This window comes from Meleagris gallopavo, chromosome 1 (genome assembly GCF_000146605.3).
Source record: "Meleagris gallopavo isolate NT-WF06-2002-E0010 breed Aviagen turkey brand Nicholas breeding stock chromosome 1, Turkey_5.1, whole genome shotgun sequence".
Lineage (NCBI taxonomy): Eukaryota > Metazoa > Chordata > Aves > Galliformes > Phasianidae > Meleagris > Meleagris gallopavo.
In genome coordinates, this window is record NC_015011.2 from 75,667,151 (window position 1) to 75,685,107 (window position 17,957).

Here is a 17,957-nt window from a genome sequence, read left to right on the forward strand (position 1 = left end):
CAGGGCCAGGCCCCCAGCCTCCTCTGGCCCTTACCGTGTGTGCTGCTGCAGGTGGGAGAGCTGGCGGAAGGCCTTCTGGCAGTAGCGGCAGGTGTAGGGCTTGGCCCCCGAGTGGATGCGGAGGTGCTGGGCCAGGTAGGATGTGTTGGCGAAGCTCTTGGAGCAGTGAGGACACTTGTGCGGCTTGACAATCGCCGTGTGGAGCTTGGAGTGGATCCTGCCGAAGAGGAGGAGGAGCAGCAGCAGTTGGACACGACCGCCATCTGGCTAGTGGTGACGGAATGAGGGCACAAAGGGGGTGGGACAGCACCACTATCTGCTACACAGAGGAACTCCAATACGGCATGAGCTGACTCAGCCTCAAACCGTGCTCCCCTTGGATTCAAGAGCCCGTGGTCTGTCCGCACCGGGGGAGGATCCAGAGAGAGAAACTATAGAGTTTGGACTGAGGGGCACTGGCAGAGCCGTGTGTGGAAAGCCTATGGCTGAAATAACAGGGGGCTGCAAGCCTGGATTGAGTTGTTTGGCAGAACTATGCTGGGGTGACAGGGAACAGATCTTCTATGTGTACTTTACTCTAGTGCTGGGAAAACCAGCCCTACCTTTTGTCAGATGACGTTGTTCCATTGCACACACCCCTCAGAGTAAGTAACATTAACCTCTGCACACACCCAGCCCCTCATAGCAAGCAACAGGTCTTAACGTGTCAGATACCACGACTGCTGGTTGACTGTGTCTGAGATGTGACCAGCCCACGGAAACCAGCAAGGTCTCCCCAAGTAGTCACCCACTGAGGGTGCCCACTCACAGCATGCTGGGATGACAGCAACATGCAGTGCTGAAGGCCCCCAGCCTCTCTGGCCCTTACCGTGTGTGCTGCTGCAGGTGGGAGAGCTGGCGGAAGGCCTTCTGGCAGTAGCTGCACGTGTAGGGCTTGGCCCCTGAGTGGATGCGAATGTGCTGGGCCAGGTAGGAGCTGTTGGCGAAGCTCTTGGAGCAGTGAGGACACTTGTGTGGCTTTGTCTCCGTATGGGACTTGGAGTGGATCTGCATCTCCGACTTGGAGTAGAAGGTCAGCGAACACATCCGGCACCTGGGACCGGGGTGAGGGGAAGAGAGAGTGTCATATGGGGGCAAGCCCCAATATCTATCAACTCTAACTGGAAGGGCTGATCCACACTGAGTGAATAAGGGATATTTTCTTACTATGAGGTTCTGGGGAGGTTTCACCTGGGACATTGTGCTCAGCTGCAAGTGCTCCAGTCCCAGAGGAACAAACTTAAGCTAGGAACTGGCAGAAGAGACCAAACTGTACTTTGCAGCCATACAAGTGAAGGTCTTGGGAGAATCAAAGAGATTAATTTATTGCGCTTACAAGGAAGACAGGGCAGCACTTTGGAAATTTTTCTACAGCAATCTGAAGGGGACAGGAACAACAACTCCCAGACAAAAAACATTTTGTTCATCTATTATTTATTTCAGCCAAAAAAAGTTGGAAAACCTGAAAATCCCAGGTTAACGTTCATCCTCATTATAAAAGTTAATTCCATGTACTGCAAAGTCTGCAGCAGCAGTTATGACAAAACCATTTAATTCTGCTCCCATTTTTGGAGAAGACACGTTTATGAAGACAATGCTGGAAGTAACAACAGTGCTGCCTTCCTAGTGAGTCTCAAAAGATGTTCTGCATATCAAATCAGATATTTCACTGGTCTAATTGGCTTTCACTGTTTCTATCTCAGTGATGTTTTGAAATGTTTTGTCTGGGAGTTTGGACCCATCTGTTCCCACAATGATCAGAAGCATGTTTGATAACACAGACTCTTTGAATAGGGAGAAGCAGCGGGCAACTATCTCCAATGGATGCCGATGTTAAAAAACATTCCTCCACTATAATACCAGGTTAAGAGAAGATTGTACTCTTATAAAATTAAAGGTGGTAAAAGAGTTTGTGGTTAATAAAGTGACAGACTAGAGACTACATCCAAGTTACTGGAGGTTTTTATCTTCCCTCAAAAGTGCATGCCAACAAGTGGCAGAGTTAAGGTTTCTCTGAACTAAGTTTTTCCACTTGCAGACTTCTCAATTAAACAAGACAAAATGGAACCTGCACTTGGAACTTCCAGGGTCACACCCGAGGGAAAAATTCCACCTACGAGACCTCTGTTCAACCTGTTATGCTGTGTTAATTATGTTTTTGCGCCTGAGAATTTCCTTAAGTTTTACAAGCATTTAAGAAATTGCTCAGTGACAAAAGTCTCTGAAGTTATTACAAACAACAGAGAGTTTATCCTGCTCCTTCCTACATTCAAGTGTTTCTCCTCCTCCTAGGAGAATACTTCATTACCTTTACTACAATGGCTATTTATGTTGGAGCCAGAAGCCTTTATGAAGCATGTGGTCTAATTAGCACACGTAATGTAGGCAATATTTATCCAGAACCTACCTCAACTTCCACAGGCCCTTCCAAGCCACAGCTTGATTTTGAGCCACTTAAGTGGAAGACATGCCTCCCAGCAAGCACTCTACCACACATCTGCCATAACATTTTTCTTATTTATCACCATTCCTTTAAATTCCTTATCATCTCTAACAGTTGTTTCCACATTTTCTGCCTTCATCTTTCTCTTACCTCCTTCTAACTGCACAACTGAACACAACACACATAAGAATGTGTTTAACTTAAATTCGTCCCTCACACACACACAACCATCCTTTCTAGCATCAACAAATAGAAGCAAATTGTTCATCCCCTAGGTCTATTTGAGATGCAAGGAGCAAGAAAGAACATCAAGATCACCTTTTAGAAAAAAAGCAGGTTTTGGTTTACAAACCCAAGCATCTCTAAACACTTGTCCAGCTTGCTCTAGACTTTATGAAAAATTTAAAGCTAGACTTGAAGACAGCATGGGCACTCCACAATTATCAAGTCATATTTAGAGAATGAGAATTGCATTCCTGAAAGTAGAAGTGCTAAAAAGAACTGTAAAGTGAACACTGAACTGAAAAGTATCTCCAAGCTCCAAGTCCAGTGCCTTGCTAATGCAAGGAATTAAGCCATAACCTCATGCATGACTTTATCGAGCTCCTTTTCAGTGGATGCTTATTGCCAGTACTCTCTGTTGAATTCTGCTCTGCAATATTACTCAAGTGAGGAATCATTCAATTGAGAACAAGCTTCCAGTGCGACACTGTGCTAGTATGGCTAACTGAATCAAAGAGGAACAGCAGGTATCATATTTGTAGATACGAATTGTGCAACTATTCTTGCAACAGCTTATCTAATGCTGAAGACTAAATAGTCAACAATTACTGAAATATCCAGATAAGTTCAGAGAATTTTAGAATCACGGTATGTGGAAGATTCTACTTCACAGTAAAGATTCACTGAGCCCAGTCTATCTAGGCTTGGAGGAAAGGTTAAAAGACAGCGTGGTTAGTATCCATTTAAATCTATGTAGGGAAAAAAATAGAAATTATTATGGGTTTGGTTAATGATCTTTCTTAATAAAGAAAAGTATCATAAGATACAATAGCCGACAGTACATGTTAGAAAAACCCAAGAAGAAACAGGATCATTTCAACCATGAGAATAATACATCTTTGGAACAACATTCAGAGGCTGTATTATGTTCTCAATCACTTGGCTCCTACAATTACTATTGTTAGAATTCAGCTACCTGTCCAAGTGTACTACTTTTCTAGACATTTAGCTCTAGTGTACATACAGTCCTGGGAACTGATATCTTCTCTGCTGTATATGACCATATATTTTAAACATCCCATTCTTTTTTGAAAAAAATTAATGAACTTTACTATGTCTAAGCACTCCCACCCACTAAGTATCTAATGACAATAAAGCCATCTAGTTTATTGTCCGAAACATCTGCGCAGCAATTCCTTTACTTATTTTCTTTGTCAGGTATCTGCCTTCAGGTCAGAAATTCCCTAGAATAAACTTTGATGCAGAGAAACAATGTTCTTCTCCATTTTGATAAAATCTCCCTGGAACCTGCATAAGAATGAAAGATAAATCTCAATGTGAGGAAAAACAGCAAAACCAAGAGATCCCACACCCACATACAAAACAAACAAAAAAAACCCCTCCAAACCTCAGAAGATAAAACAACAACAAAAAAAACCCAACCGCATTTGTCTGCATTTAGCAGCTGTAGAGGTCTCCAAATTGTTTTTAAAACAATATGAAAATATATTTCATATATATGGACTCATTTTCCAATAATCCAACTAGCATCAGCCCAGAGAGGACAAGAATGTTATGTAGCATTTAACAAATTCATTAGCCTTATGAGTTGAAAAGGCCCTGGAATACAGCAAACAGCTGCATTTTAAGAGTTTTGCATTATGCGGTTGCAGGCATTTTCATGGGAACAAATGGTCTATTTAATTAACAGCTTTGCATTTTGCCTCAGACTACATCTAATATTAAAGGGGAGGATGCAGTCAGTCCTCTGGTGGGGAAATATGGATTAAAAAAAATGTTAAATCCATACGGGTAATGAGGACATCGCATCTGATACTTGCAGTGTTTCAGTATTCTACTTCATTGAAATTCTCCTTGGTGGGAAGAGGAAAAGTAGGGAGTGCTGTTTGCTAAGCATGGATGCAGCGCTACATGAAATAATTCATCTTTTTTGTTAATATGCATTTTTAACCTTTTCTCCCCATTGTGCTTCTGAGCTACTATTACTTCCACTGCATTCTGAAAGCAAGTAACAGAAATGAATGCAGTATTCCCATTGAGAGTGTAACAAAATATCCTACGACTGTTTGTTATGGCTCTGCAAATTTAGCCTCAGAGAATAAACTCTTAATAATGCAGAGGTGCACTTCTCCATATAAATAGTTAGTTTTATACTCATCAGTATACTAGGGAACAGAAGTAACGCCTTACAATGTTTATAATCTTTTCTTTTTATAGGGAATCTACAGAAAGAAAGCGAGATGAAAAGAATATGTGCATGGTAAGACTAACACCCTCAAAAAAATCATGAAATGCCAGTAAAAGTTGGATACATAATTCTAATTCTGCTCCCATATGAAAGTCATCATGATGAGTCACAAACAAAATTATGCTTGTAAGAGCTAGACTACAACTCTGAGGCACACAGTGCCACGTTTTTCTACTTCTCATAGAATGTTTCGCTTCATTCATCAGATGCTGTTATGAGAGAAAATAACATCTGAAATACCATCTCAGAGTAAAATTTGCCTACCATGGATTAACAGCATTTTTCAATCAAGTGATTAATTAACTAGTGTCACAGTTGTGAAAACTGTAAGCTTTTACATGACTTTCAGAATTCAATTTCCTACTGAGATTCATCTTCAAATTTAACTGAGCCCTTGCTCCTTCTGCTAGACTTCAAATACGAGATCACAAGTTAAAAATAATAAGAACTTAAAACAACAGATCAGATCAGAAAGGCCAGAAGTTAAACTAGTTAAGTTTAGGCTTCCTGAGTCAACAGATATTTAGTAAGGAAAGAAATTTACTGCCTTTGCAGTGCAGAGTTAATGAAGTAACTAATGCAATCATAGCATAATAATGGATGCACAGTGCATAAGAAATGCTGATTTAACCTTCAAATTATCCAATATTTTAAAGCTGAATTAAACATTTCCCCACTAATATTTTGTAAGAGGCAAGGGAAAGGAGATAAAATATTTAAGATACAAGGCCAGAAAACTTGTATAAGACCTAAATAAAAGTATATGAATGCCAAATGCAACCTTGTAACAATTGTACTCCTGCGTCCATTTGCCAATTCAGACTATTGACATGCATACTATCAAATCTGCTAATTACACAGAGATCTTCATAGACTTATTTCCACAGACCCTCCATTACTTGGTATCATGGTAAGACTACAGAAAACAAACATGCACCATTGTCCTGGCAAAGCAGTGACTATTTTTAAATGCTCTCATCATATAGCATTTCTCCAGTCCTCAGACTCAGAGGTGATTCCTGCATTCTGTCAATATTTCCAAATGTTCTTAGAAAAAAAAAAAAAATGTCAGACCCAGAATTTTGTAGCATTTCAGCGTGCTTCCCTAATTGCCTGTCTTCCTTTAAATACCTTGTTATTTATGCTTTCAGCAACTGCATTTACCATCTTTTGTCAGAGCCTCACACTGGGAACTCACATGATGTCATTTAATTTCTAGAAGTCTTCTGCACTGCTTTCCAGGACACTGTTTCCCCATTATTCACATTATTTATTCTTTTGATTAAAGATGTTCAACTGCAACCAATAACACACTTCCTAGAATTAATATTCCGAGTTGGAATAGACCTACCAGAAGGATCTTTGAGTCCAGCTCCTGACTCCAATTCTATCCAGGCCTACATTATTGTTTTAAATTGTGCCTGAACATCTAGGTCTCAATCCCTGACTCTGCTGGAGAGGCCAGGCTGTATTAACCAAGAAACTAAGTCTTACATTGGGCTGTACTAAAACCACATTTTGCTTGAACAGCTCAAGTTTAACAGCCACATAAAACTTGGTCTTAAAAAAAAAACAAAAAAGAAAAAACAAAAAAAAAACCACAACTATCTACCAGCAATTGCTTCTACCTGTACATTGTCAAAAGATTTTGTTGACCTCTAAAACCACTGAATGACATCAGGCTTAAGACCTCTATCTATTTCTGAAATCAGTAGCCATTAGAATAAACAACTAGCAAAGCAATAAAATACGATAAGGTATTTCCTAGGATCACGATAATATCCAGTGCTAAATTAAAAAAAAAACAAAAGCCCCATAAGAAACACTAATAAATTTGGAACCAGAAGTAAGGTCATCTGGGTCACCGTAATTTGGCTCTGCAGTTCAGTCACATATTCTGATACAGCTTTATTGACTGCTTCACAGAACTGCGTCCTTATTATGTTGCACAGTAGATACTTAACAAGCAAGTGGTCAGGATTCTTCATCACCACTGTGATGCATACGGCATCAGCCTTGTCAAGCGAGTGCAATTCCAACCTCAGAAGGCAGAATCACTCCTCTGTTGGAGCCACACACAAGTATCAGCATTCCACACTCATCTGTCCCCACAGCATCCATTTCTTTTCCCCTAGCAGTAGGAAGTGACAAAAGACAGGAATGAAAAAAACAACTAGTAAGATATACCCACTAACTCTGAGTGGCTAACCCAGTATCTGCAAACGTTGATTTCCCTTTAAAGGAACCTGACAGTACATACATTTAAATCACAGCCCCTATGAGACTTCTGCACCGTAGCTGTAAGATACTACCCTTCTGCAAAGCTAAAAAGGATGCAACATGTAACAGAGGACTATTCAATGACACTTGAGAAGGGATTACGGTTTTGGGAACACCAGATGTGACCTAACTTGTATTTGCACAACGTGGCCTAAATAGTGTAAGATACACTATTAAAATCATGCCAAACAGCCTACAAGTTCTTCATGTTAGCAGCCAATTGCCTTCCAGAAATCATCCTTCTCAACTCCACAACCCCATGCCGTTTTGATTTTTATACTGTTCCTTTTTCCTAAGTAAATATTCAGGACTCTGACAGGCTATAAAGTACACTATAACTGTAAACACATAAACAAGGATGGTAGAAAAGAGCACTGACTCAATAGGGTCAAATTAAGATGTGACCACGCAGACAGATGCGTGACGTAAGAGATTTGATGTTCTCTCTCTCCAGTTGAAACAGTTACTGACTCCGTCATTCCCTTGCACGCACTGACAAGCAAGTAAAATGCACTAAAATTAAAACTCGTGACTCCAGAACCCTTCCTGTTCTTTTTACTTTGCACTATGATGAACTACAATGAGAACACGTGCACATGCAAACATGTAGTTAAAACACCATAATAGAAGGGAGAGAACTTACCATATCCAGGTTTTCTCCTTATTATATCCCGAGACACATGGTCAGTCTTAATTACCATTTCTAACCTTCAGACACAGTACTCATATACAAAGCAAAGCTTACGGTACAAACAGTGTGTATATAAAGAAGTACATGTGCACCTGTCCTCCTTAGAACTTTGAAAGTATAAGCCAATTTTAACCAAATCCGAAAAAGGGGTAAGAATTTTCAAGTCACAACAAGTGTCAGAAAAATATGCAGCTGGAAAAGATAAGAGACCCTCTTGGAGCCCCCTGCTGATGGAAAGGCTAGTAAGCTCACCCTTGATTAGACATCAGAGAATCCACACAGGAGAGAGCCGCTGGAAACCAGGCTTCATTAGTTCCGCTGCTCACGGAACTACTTGTTAAAAAAAGCAGACAGAAATTCCAACATGTGGCATCACACTGACACCCACATTGGTCAACAGCAATCTTAAGAACCTCTGCACAGACTGCCACCACAGCTAGGACAATAAATGATATTAATAGCAGTTTGTTGTCTTTTGCTAGCATTAGAGGGGGGTGAGGCTCTTTGCCAGAGGAGGTTATATACTAACTAGTGCTGACAGCAGAAACGTGGCAAAATTTAGTAATACTGGATTTAATATTTCTAGGCTTTGGAGGGAATGTGGTCAAATTTTCTGCCCCATACTTCAATCTCTATTTCTCCTTTGCCTGTACCCTTCCATCCTGTTGCAATCCCGTCTCTCCTGCACCAAGATCCAGCCCCAGGCTCTTTTCCCATATGCCCCAGCCTCCTCATCCTCAGTTGCCATGACTCTTCCCTGTTCATTAACATTTATCTCCTCTCCCCCACACTTCTATTTGTCTGTCCACATACCATGCTCTTTTCCCCATCTGTTCTGTTAATTCAAGGTACCTCCTTCATTTTCCAGCTCCTCGTAGATCTGCCTTTCTTCCTGTTTCAGTCTTGACCCTCCCTAGCTTTTTGATAACCTTGCAAATAGGCTCTCCATCACATCCTCTAGTTTGCGAGGCTCTTTCCTCTCTCCTCTTTTCTGAATCCCATCTCTGCCTTATCAAGCTTCCAGACTTCAATCAGCTCCAAGCCCTAGCCATATCTCACTCCTGTCTCCACCACGTTTGAATCAAGCACTGCCTTCTTCCACCTTGCCACTGCACCTGCTAGAGGGGGAGGCTCCTGCCAACTCTGAGCACAAAGATTCCCTTCTGAAGCAGAATGAGGGCTGTGACTGAAGGAAAGGAAAGCGTGGCTCTTCAGCACTAATCTAGGAGACGCTTATCACAGTATAGACAGCACACACATAGTACAGCCTCATATAAACACAGAGAGGTCAGAGCCTATTTAGTTCTTCTGTGGAGACAAACAGTCTGGTCAGGGCCTGGATTCATGCAAACCTCAAATACCAACAAAGATGATACAATAATCTTTGCATATTTCAACTACTAAAGTATACAGCATCTCAGAGCATGCTTAACAGATAATTTTCAAAATTTACAACTTGACCAAATTTTCAGGCAGACATGGCTTATGAAAGCCATTACCATCAGATTTCAAATCTGTTAAAAAACAACAACAAAATCATCACCACATGGGAAAGTCAAACAGCAACACTAAATTCAGTGTAGGGCCAAAAAAAAGGGCTGAAAAAAGGACATGCCCACCACCTGTTGTATTCAAGCCACTGGCTCCCCTTACATTCCTAATTTCCACCATCCAGATTTTTCCCATTTTACAGCTTGTCTCTGCTTCTTGCCAAGACTTCTGAGGCTTCTGTACATTTTCTCTCCCTGGACACACTTCACAAGCTTACGTCTCTTAGCTGGTTATTGTCTCCCAAACTGAAACTGCCTTCAGCCCAGTGAAAGTAAGGAAACTTACCAATGAAGGTGGGAAACAGAGAGCTCTATGACTACAGTGTAACAGTCCTTCTAATGCCTACAACTTTTCTACTTGTGTCTTCTGTTCAAAAGCAGAGTCTACAAAACCATCCCAGACAAAAAACTATTGTTTGTCCTAGCCATTATAAAGCCACACTTAAACATTAAGTTTGTTAGTGCTGATAAACAGCTTTCTTCCTCTAGTAAATGCAAGATCAAACTATTCAGAGAACTGTTTGATAGAGAAAACTGATGATCTGAAGCAGAGAGACTGAACCATTTCAACCACCTCGTCTATACATCACACCAGAAGCTTTAAGAAGTGCATTTGAACACACACCAAAACAGTACTGAGAAATACCACTGTCTCCAGGATCTATGCCCTTTCTTTTAAAGTTCTGATTAGAAATCATGTGCTTCACACACTGACAGCATCTTAGCAGAAACATTCTTGATGCTGATCTCTTTTTCTGCAGGAAAAAGAAGTAAATTCTACCATGATGTCAGGAGATATTAGCAACGAGCTGACAATGAATCCAGACAAGTCTGAAATGACATTATTCATGATGGAAAATGCTTCACAGAACTGGTTTAGATGCTTGTCCCCTGCAGGTACAAGCGCTCTTCTAATACCACAAAGCAGAACAAGGACTCTTGCCAGACTAATCCTAAGGCTAGATGTGCAAGATCTGCAAGCAACAGCATCATCAGTAAAAGCCTCACGCCTTTTCTTACAAAGAAAAACCTAGTGCTAAAAGATTGTTGCACTAATGCCACAGCAGACTAATTCACTTCAAGAGATGGCAGCAAAACATCCGCCATTTGCTGGAGCAGGAATCGCTACATTCAATGGGCTGATCTGCAACACTTGATCACCTTCAAAGCCTGCCTGCGGTGCCGCTCCTTCAAGGCCTTGCTCCTTCTTCACTAATACACCAGGAGTCAGGAATTAGGGAAATTAGCCACCTGCTCAGACACCCGTGACAAAAGAGCTCATGGAGATTAAAAAAAAAAAAAAAGTCAGATTGATCAATATAGTACAACTCCTTCCAGGCATCTGACTAGACTGTACTGTCCTTAGCGTATCAGGATAAGAGTCAATGAAATCACACAAATGCCAGCATGTGTACCACAAGCAACTCCTTCAGCCCAGAAGGGAGCAAGTTCAGAAAAACCTCCCACGTAATCCTAAACTAGCTAGAATATGTCTGCGTACTGCAGTAATGGCAACTACCCAAATCATTATAATCTAGAACAGCAAAGGAACCCAGGAGTTCTCAGAAGTTTTAACCTATGGATGTTATGTACAAAGATCTTCCCACAGCTACAAGAGTACTCATTTTCCTTTATTTTTGAACAATTCTTTTTAGTTCCAGACTTGCACATGGAAAGCGTCAGACAAAGAAGAGACCTCTTGGTGGTCTTCAATAAATAATCAATTTGGCTATCTTGCACCTTAATACTGCTCAGAGGAAGTTTGTCTTGGAATGGGAACTGGAAGAAGAGACAGAGGCAGACTAAACGTGAAGATATTCCTGGTTACATGTTCCTACATATAAACCTATTTGTGTGGGGCTTTTTTTTTCCTGCAAACTCTTTTCCATGATCAGTTACAAGACTATGGGCATTCATAAAGTTTCTGCTGAGTCACTCCACATGGTCATTGGCATTTTTTTCCAAACTTACATGTAAACAAGGAGCTATAATTAAAGCTTTGGTTCAGCTTTAATTCTAACGTTCATTGCCAATTGTGTCCCCTGTAAATACATATCTAACAACCTAATTAGCAACCCAGACTGTAAGCAGCTTGAGTAGTGTGGAATTGTGGCTAGGGCCCAAAATAAATGGTGGACTTAAAAATAGCAAGCTACCTAACACTCCCACCCCTCTTCACCATACGCCGACTGTATTTTCAAAGGGGAAAAACTGGGACATTGGGTAAGGGAACAAAAGGACTGTTCCAAGCTCTAGTTTTGTAGCCATTTAACTGTATTGATTTAAAAATGTAAACATTTTAAAAATGCTGTAATTAAAAATGAAAACAAGAGTCTGGGATGGATTCTGTGGAGGTGCCTTCATATTCTTATGACTTACTTCCAGAAATGTAACTAAACTGGTACCAAAAAAAAACCCCAAAAAACAAAAGAGGGCCTAGGATGGCAAAAGGGAAACTGAGAAGAATTCACATACACATAGTAGGGAAGTGAGATGAGCTACGAATCACATATTTCTGCTTTCATCTGGCTACTACTTTGACTCACTGACCTTAACCAGCCTTCACACATCACTAAATACCCATACTTGCTCCTGCTTCCCAACCAACACTGACCATCACATTCCCACCCTAGCACTCATCTGCTCTGTCCAGCTGCCACGTTCTCAAAAATGTCGTGCTCCTTATTACCCTATGCTTTAACTACTTTCTCCTAGTTAACCTCTCTCCCTTTCCCAGCACTCACTCATAAAAGTTCCTTAAGCCACATCCCTCCAAGCTCAGAAACCCAACCTCAAGGCTCAGAACGCTCTCCCCTCCTATCGAATAACTTTTGGGCTCAGTGACACCCTTACATCTAATTCAGAACAGAACTTTTTTCCTGTTTTGTTGGGAATGCTGAAACAGTAAGACAGCACATGGGGCAATGCACGCAGGACAGATGCTATCACCACAATTCACTTCCAGCTGTGTTCCTCCAGTACGGAGAATTTATACTGGACAGATTGGAGTCCTCATTCAGGGGCATTCAGGTACACTAGGACTCTCAACCACACCAGAAGTGTTCCGGGTGCACCTGACAGTACTGCACTCTGCAGTGTGCCAGCCACACTACCCAGCTGCAGCATCAAGGCTATGGCTCAGCCTCTGAAAGAGCTAACATTAACTAACCAAGCAATACTAACATGCATATGTTTAGAAAACTTAGGTTGTCCACTACAAAGAAGATGCTTAGTTTGGGGTCAATCTACCAGCTTGCAAACATTCCAAATTATCAAGAAAACTCTACCCTCTCTGCAGCTAAGAGTTTCTCTATTCAGGGACTCTACAAGGAAGAGGCAAAGATCTCTCCCACCCCCACGTAACCCTCCAAAGAGCTGAATATATCCCCAACCCCATGCAATGTAACAATCATGGTTTAACCCTGCTCCCCACCTGTATGTCTTGCCATCCTTGTGCTGGTCCTCATCATCCTCGTTTGACAGCACAAAGGGGTCGCTCATCTCTGGCAGCCCCGATTCCTGCAATCGTTTCTTCTTCCGGCCCCGAGGTGTTTGGGGGCAACTCCCCCACCCCGCCCCCCCCCCCCACCTTCGGAGAGGGTGGTTGTCCCCTTCTTGGTCAGATCAGGCACCACCTGGAGGGCTGCCTGGGAGCCAGGGGGTAGTGCAGAGACGATCATGGGAGCTGAGATGGGAAAGGTTTGTGCAGAGGAGGCTGTGGTCACCAGTGAGCCTGATGGAGAAGTTATCACGAGACCAGGACCTGAAAACAAAGATGCAGGTCAAGTATTATATTTCTAATGACCTCCTCATCCCACAGCTTTATAGATCTACATTTAAAACGGAGAGGTTAAGCTGGTCTTCTAAAACATTCCCACTCTTCACAGCTAAAAGTCAAACATCAGTACAGAGGATAGATGAATAGACTTCCTAGAGATTCACAGTGAAACAGTGCTTAGGGGCAAGGCAGTCTAACCATCAAAAATGCTCGGGATAAGTCCCAAGAGGATTCTCCAGAATCCTGTGTTACATACATCCTGGCATCCTCCTGTTGCAGAGTTCCCTACCTGCTGTCATGAGCCCAGCAGACTGCACTGGCACCACGGTGATGTTCTGAGTCACAGGGGCTTGGCTGTGTGGTGTCAGCTGCTCCGGCTTGGTGTCAGAGTCCATTGCAATGCCAGTGGGTAGAGCCACTGAGGTGGGCACTGTCAGCAAGGCAGGGTAGTGGGGGGGAGCAAGGCTGCAGCCCTTCTCTGTGGGCAATAGCTGCTCCTTCATCTTGTTAATAAACATGGTGTTGTCAATCTAAACAGGTGGGAAGAACAGCTTTTAGAATACTGGGGTACAGCCTCTTCCAGCAGTTGGCTGAGCAAGAATAGCAACAGAAACATGCATCATTCACGAACTTCTAATGTGAAGCAACATCAGCAAAATGGGTTGAAAGACAAAAGATCTTACCTGTCCCGAAACTGTGGGCACTGCTGGCCAGAAGTACGGAGAGGAGTTGAAATGAGATTCTTCCATCCTAGCTGGGCACAGTGGGGAACAGGAAGGGGGAAGGGAAGAGGAATGGAGGAGAAGGAAGACAGAGACAGACGCACACACACACACAGAAAAGGAATATTAAACCCAAAATGACTCCAATAGGGAACTGTCTCAGTCTAATGCTGTGACAGTTCCTTAATCTCCCCTTTCTCACTTAAGCAGTCGCTCCCCACTTTTGAGCTATCTACCCAAATCCTGTTATTTTCAGGGAAAAAGTTATCTGCTATTCCCACAGACTTAGGCCCATACTTCTTGCCTAATAGTCCTCCATGCAAAATAAAAATAACAATGACTACACCTCACCCAAAATACCTCTAATATTCCCCAACTACCATCCACCCAAGTACATGGCATAAAAGATCAAGTCTGTGCACGTGCAACCTAGCAAATACAGCTGAAAACCGTTTTTCACTGTCACAACCATCCTGACCCCAAAAGCAGTGAAAATTCTGGACCCTGCCTGTCCCTCCACCCCAGCTCACTAAGGATGTGCAGCAAGGGCACATTAGCAGCATGTTGTACAGGAAGAAGGACAGGCAGAGAGAGGGAAACAGACTTGCCCAAGATAACAGACAGCCACAGAAGACCAAGCAGTAAAACTCAAGGCTCCTAACTTCCCGCTGCCCTCTGCTCTGACCACTCCAGCCCCACTCTTATAAGAAAACCAGAAATGTCACTCAATCCTGACAGACAAGATCCACCTCCTTCATCCAGCAAGACCACAGAGCAGGGAAACAACCTGACTACCCTGCTCCTGAGGTATTGAGGTATTCCCAAGAGGTATCGTGTCAGGGCTCTCTGTTGCCTGTTGCAGTCCTGTCTCCAGGACAAGAATCTGTAGGATTCTGCCCCCAGTCTAGTGCCCACTGCTCAATCTCAGCTCTCCATGGACAAGTTAGACACCAGAAGATAGTCCTCTGAGGATAGAGGCTTCATCTCTTTAGGATCACCTAGCTGAAAGAATCTATTTTTCTGTTCTTTCTAAACTAATCCTGTCATTCCTCTGTGTAATATCATTATCAAGAGAAATTTGCAACGCTCTGTAGATGCTATTGAAAAACTAAGAGATTCACAAAACAGTATTTTCTGGAGTAGATGTGCCTGTTCCTGAACAAATACGGCAAAATTGGCAGGTAAAATAAATGCAATAAAAGCTGTGCTCAGTGAACATCACATCTGGCACAGCAAGCTGCTTAGATAAAGCAAACACCACAGGTTTGCAGCTATCTGCAAATTGTATCAGTCCTATTTCTGTTACGATGTGGCAGTAGACTAATTAACGAGTAAATATTGTTTCTGAAGGACCTATCTCAGTCATCAGATAAACTAAGGAACATGCCCCAAGAAGCATGAAACACTTTCCAGAAGTACATTAGGACAGAATAAATACATGTGGAATTGCTGTGTATGAGCCAAAACGCAGAGATAATTTTCCTCTACGTAGAGAAGCAGTATTTAAATGAACCAAATTACCTGTTAATTTTGTTTTTATGAATTGCTCACGCAACAGCAAAGCCAAGTATTCCTGCCTCACTCACTCACTACAAATCAACCAATAAACACACTTAGGGATGATTTATTTACCTTGCATCAGTGGCATGCAGACACACTGCTAGCCGCCTGACTGAATTACTCTGGATTTACACTGCAGCAATTCAATCAAAATCCAATGGGGGACATATCTTTCCTTTGCTTCTTTTTCTGAGAGAAATTAACTATGTATTCTGTCAACAACAAGGCTCCATGTACATAACACCTAACTTAACTACACGACCATTTGCTTCCATAGAAAGAAAAAATACACGTAGAGGATAAGGCCTTCCTTGGCAACTGAGCGCCACCTGAATCAAGAAGGTTTTTTTGGTTGGAATGTAAAGGACTTTCGTTGTTGTTTTAAATAAGTAAGCTCCTATTTGCTCAGCTAAAGAAAAAAAAAAAAGCCAACCCTAAGCAAACCTGATTACGTAAAAATAAAGTCTCATATAGTAATCACATTTTTTTAAAATAAACTTTGTAATTGTTGAGTCTTGAATCCCTCAGACTCAACTGTAAACTTCAGCAGTAAAATGCAAGGACATCAATTTCAAGAAAAATCTCACATCAACTTTCTTACTTAAGGAGCATAAAGCATGAAAGACACCTCCATCTTCAGACTGTAAAATCCAAATGAGCACAGATGGGTGGCACTCAGTGGCCTCCTGTTTCTATCTAGTTCCTGCCAGACCTTCACGAAGCACCCATCTTTTGTTTGCTTATTTACAGAAACAAAAGAAAACAAAACAAACAAAAAAGCCCACACACCAAGAAAAAAACCAAACAAACAACAAAACAACACAAAAACCAACCGAAGAAGTTCTCATTGATTCTCAGAAGATGACTACACTGTTTCCACTAAACTCTCTAACAATCCTTCTTCCCATCCAGCAGTGTTTATGCTTGAGCAGATATTGGGACTCAAAGGACTTGGCTTGAAAGACTGAGATGTAATGAAGTTACAAGAATGTGAAGAAAAAGGAGAAACAGTGTAAGAGTCAAAGCTGTCATGCAATCTCACTAGCAAGCCAATCTTCCAAAGGGAGAAAACAAAGATAAGATTCCTCTACCAAACTACCATTCTAATACCCACAGATGTCCCTCCCCTATCCCACTTTTAGGCTAAAGGACATTTTGAAAACATGCACCCCTATTCATAGCCCCCACTTTAACACCACTCACACTTACTTTACCAGAACTCTGCACGCAACCCTTCCAATTGCTCTATAACTATCCCACATGGGCTGGAGCTTCAACCCTGTACCACAGCACGTTCCCACTGCAGTGCCTTCATCATCCCAGCTTCCACAAACGGGCCAGAGATGGGACCTTCTTCCTATTCACCAGTCTAGTATCAGACAGATGTCAATGTACCCTCCTGATATAAACCAAAAACACCTTCTGTGTACAAGCCACAAATGTACATGCACCAAATAAACAACTGAGTGAACCAGAGAACTCACAAGGGACAAGGAAACTGAAGTTTTATATCTTAGAGAACTTCACAAAATTGCATACTTAATGGGCTGGGCTTATACTTCTTTGCAGGTCATCACTTTAATCACAAACACACAGATAAAAAGCACGTGCAAGTAAACGGTGAGGCAGAGGCTGTGTTTCTGGAAGGTACAATCAAGGTTGGATATGCAGATATTTAGAGATTGACTTTAATGTAGTTTCCTTTATTCTCCAGATACTCAGCATTTATTTATACGTAGCGTAGAGCCTTCTTCTGACAAAACAATTATTTAAATTGTCATTCTCTGTCTGCCCAATACCTTTGGCCAGTAAGAGTGAGCTTTTGGGCTCAACCACTGCAAAATACTATAGATGCTGAAGGCCACACAGGATATGGGACCAAATGCCAAAGTGCTTCTCCTAAGCTCCTCAGTACCAACAAATTCAAGCACTGCTACGCCTTTAGAACAAGCACATGCAGATGTACATCAAGAACACCCCAAAGAGAACGGGCAAACCCTGAGTCCCAGGCCCCCAGCCCACACACCACAGCTACAGCAACACTGGTGCCGTACCGGACACAGGGGCAGCCATCACCCCGGCCGACGAGACCCGGGCAAAAGCCTCTGCCTGGCGAGGAATCGCCCGGCACCCCACCAGCCCCATCCCCTCTCCCACTCCTGACCCCGAGGCCCCGTCCCGCGGTCCTCCCTCCTCCCCCCGGCTCTGCGCGCCCTCAAGCCCCGGGCGCTCTGCAGGCGCTGCTTACCCCTCTCACTCTCCCTCCTCTTGCATCGCTCCTCCTTCCAGGGCCGTCTCTGCAAACAAACCGCCAGGGTTACGGGGCTGCTCGGAGGCCCCCATGACGCGGGCCGCCCCTCGCTTGCAGCCCCCCGGGGACGGGCCATGGGCGGCGCGGGGCTC

The 17,957-nt window shown here is 42.6% G+C and overlaps 1 protein-coding gene across 1 annotated transcript; it reads right to left on the reverse strand.

Moving 5' to 3' along the window:
• Nucleotides 1–17: 17 nt before the first annotated feature.
• Nucleotides 18–17,888, reverse strand: LOC100540205 (zinc finger protein 384). The gene is given in 9 exon segments (XM_031555742.1): nt 18–217; nt 869–1,093; nt 8,197–8,274; nt 12,928–13,045; nt 13,048–13,257; nt 13,562–13,802; nt 13,956–14,022; nt 16,764–16,923; nt 17,803–17,888. Coding segments are annotated over 8 exon segments (1,179 nt in total). The 5' UTR covers nt 16,817–16,923; nt 17,803–17,888; the 3' UTR covers nt 18–30.
• Nucleotides 17,889–17,957: the final 69 nt, after the last annotated feature.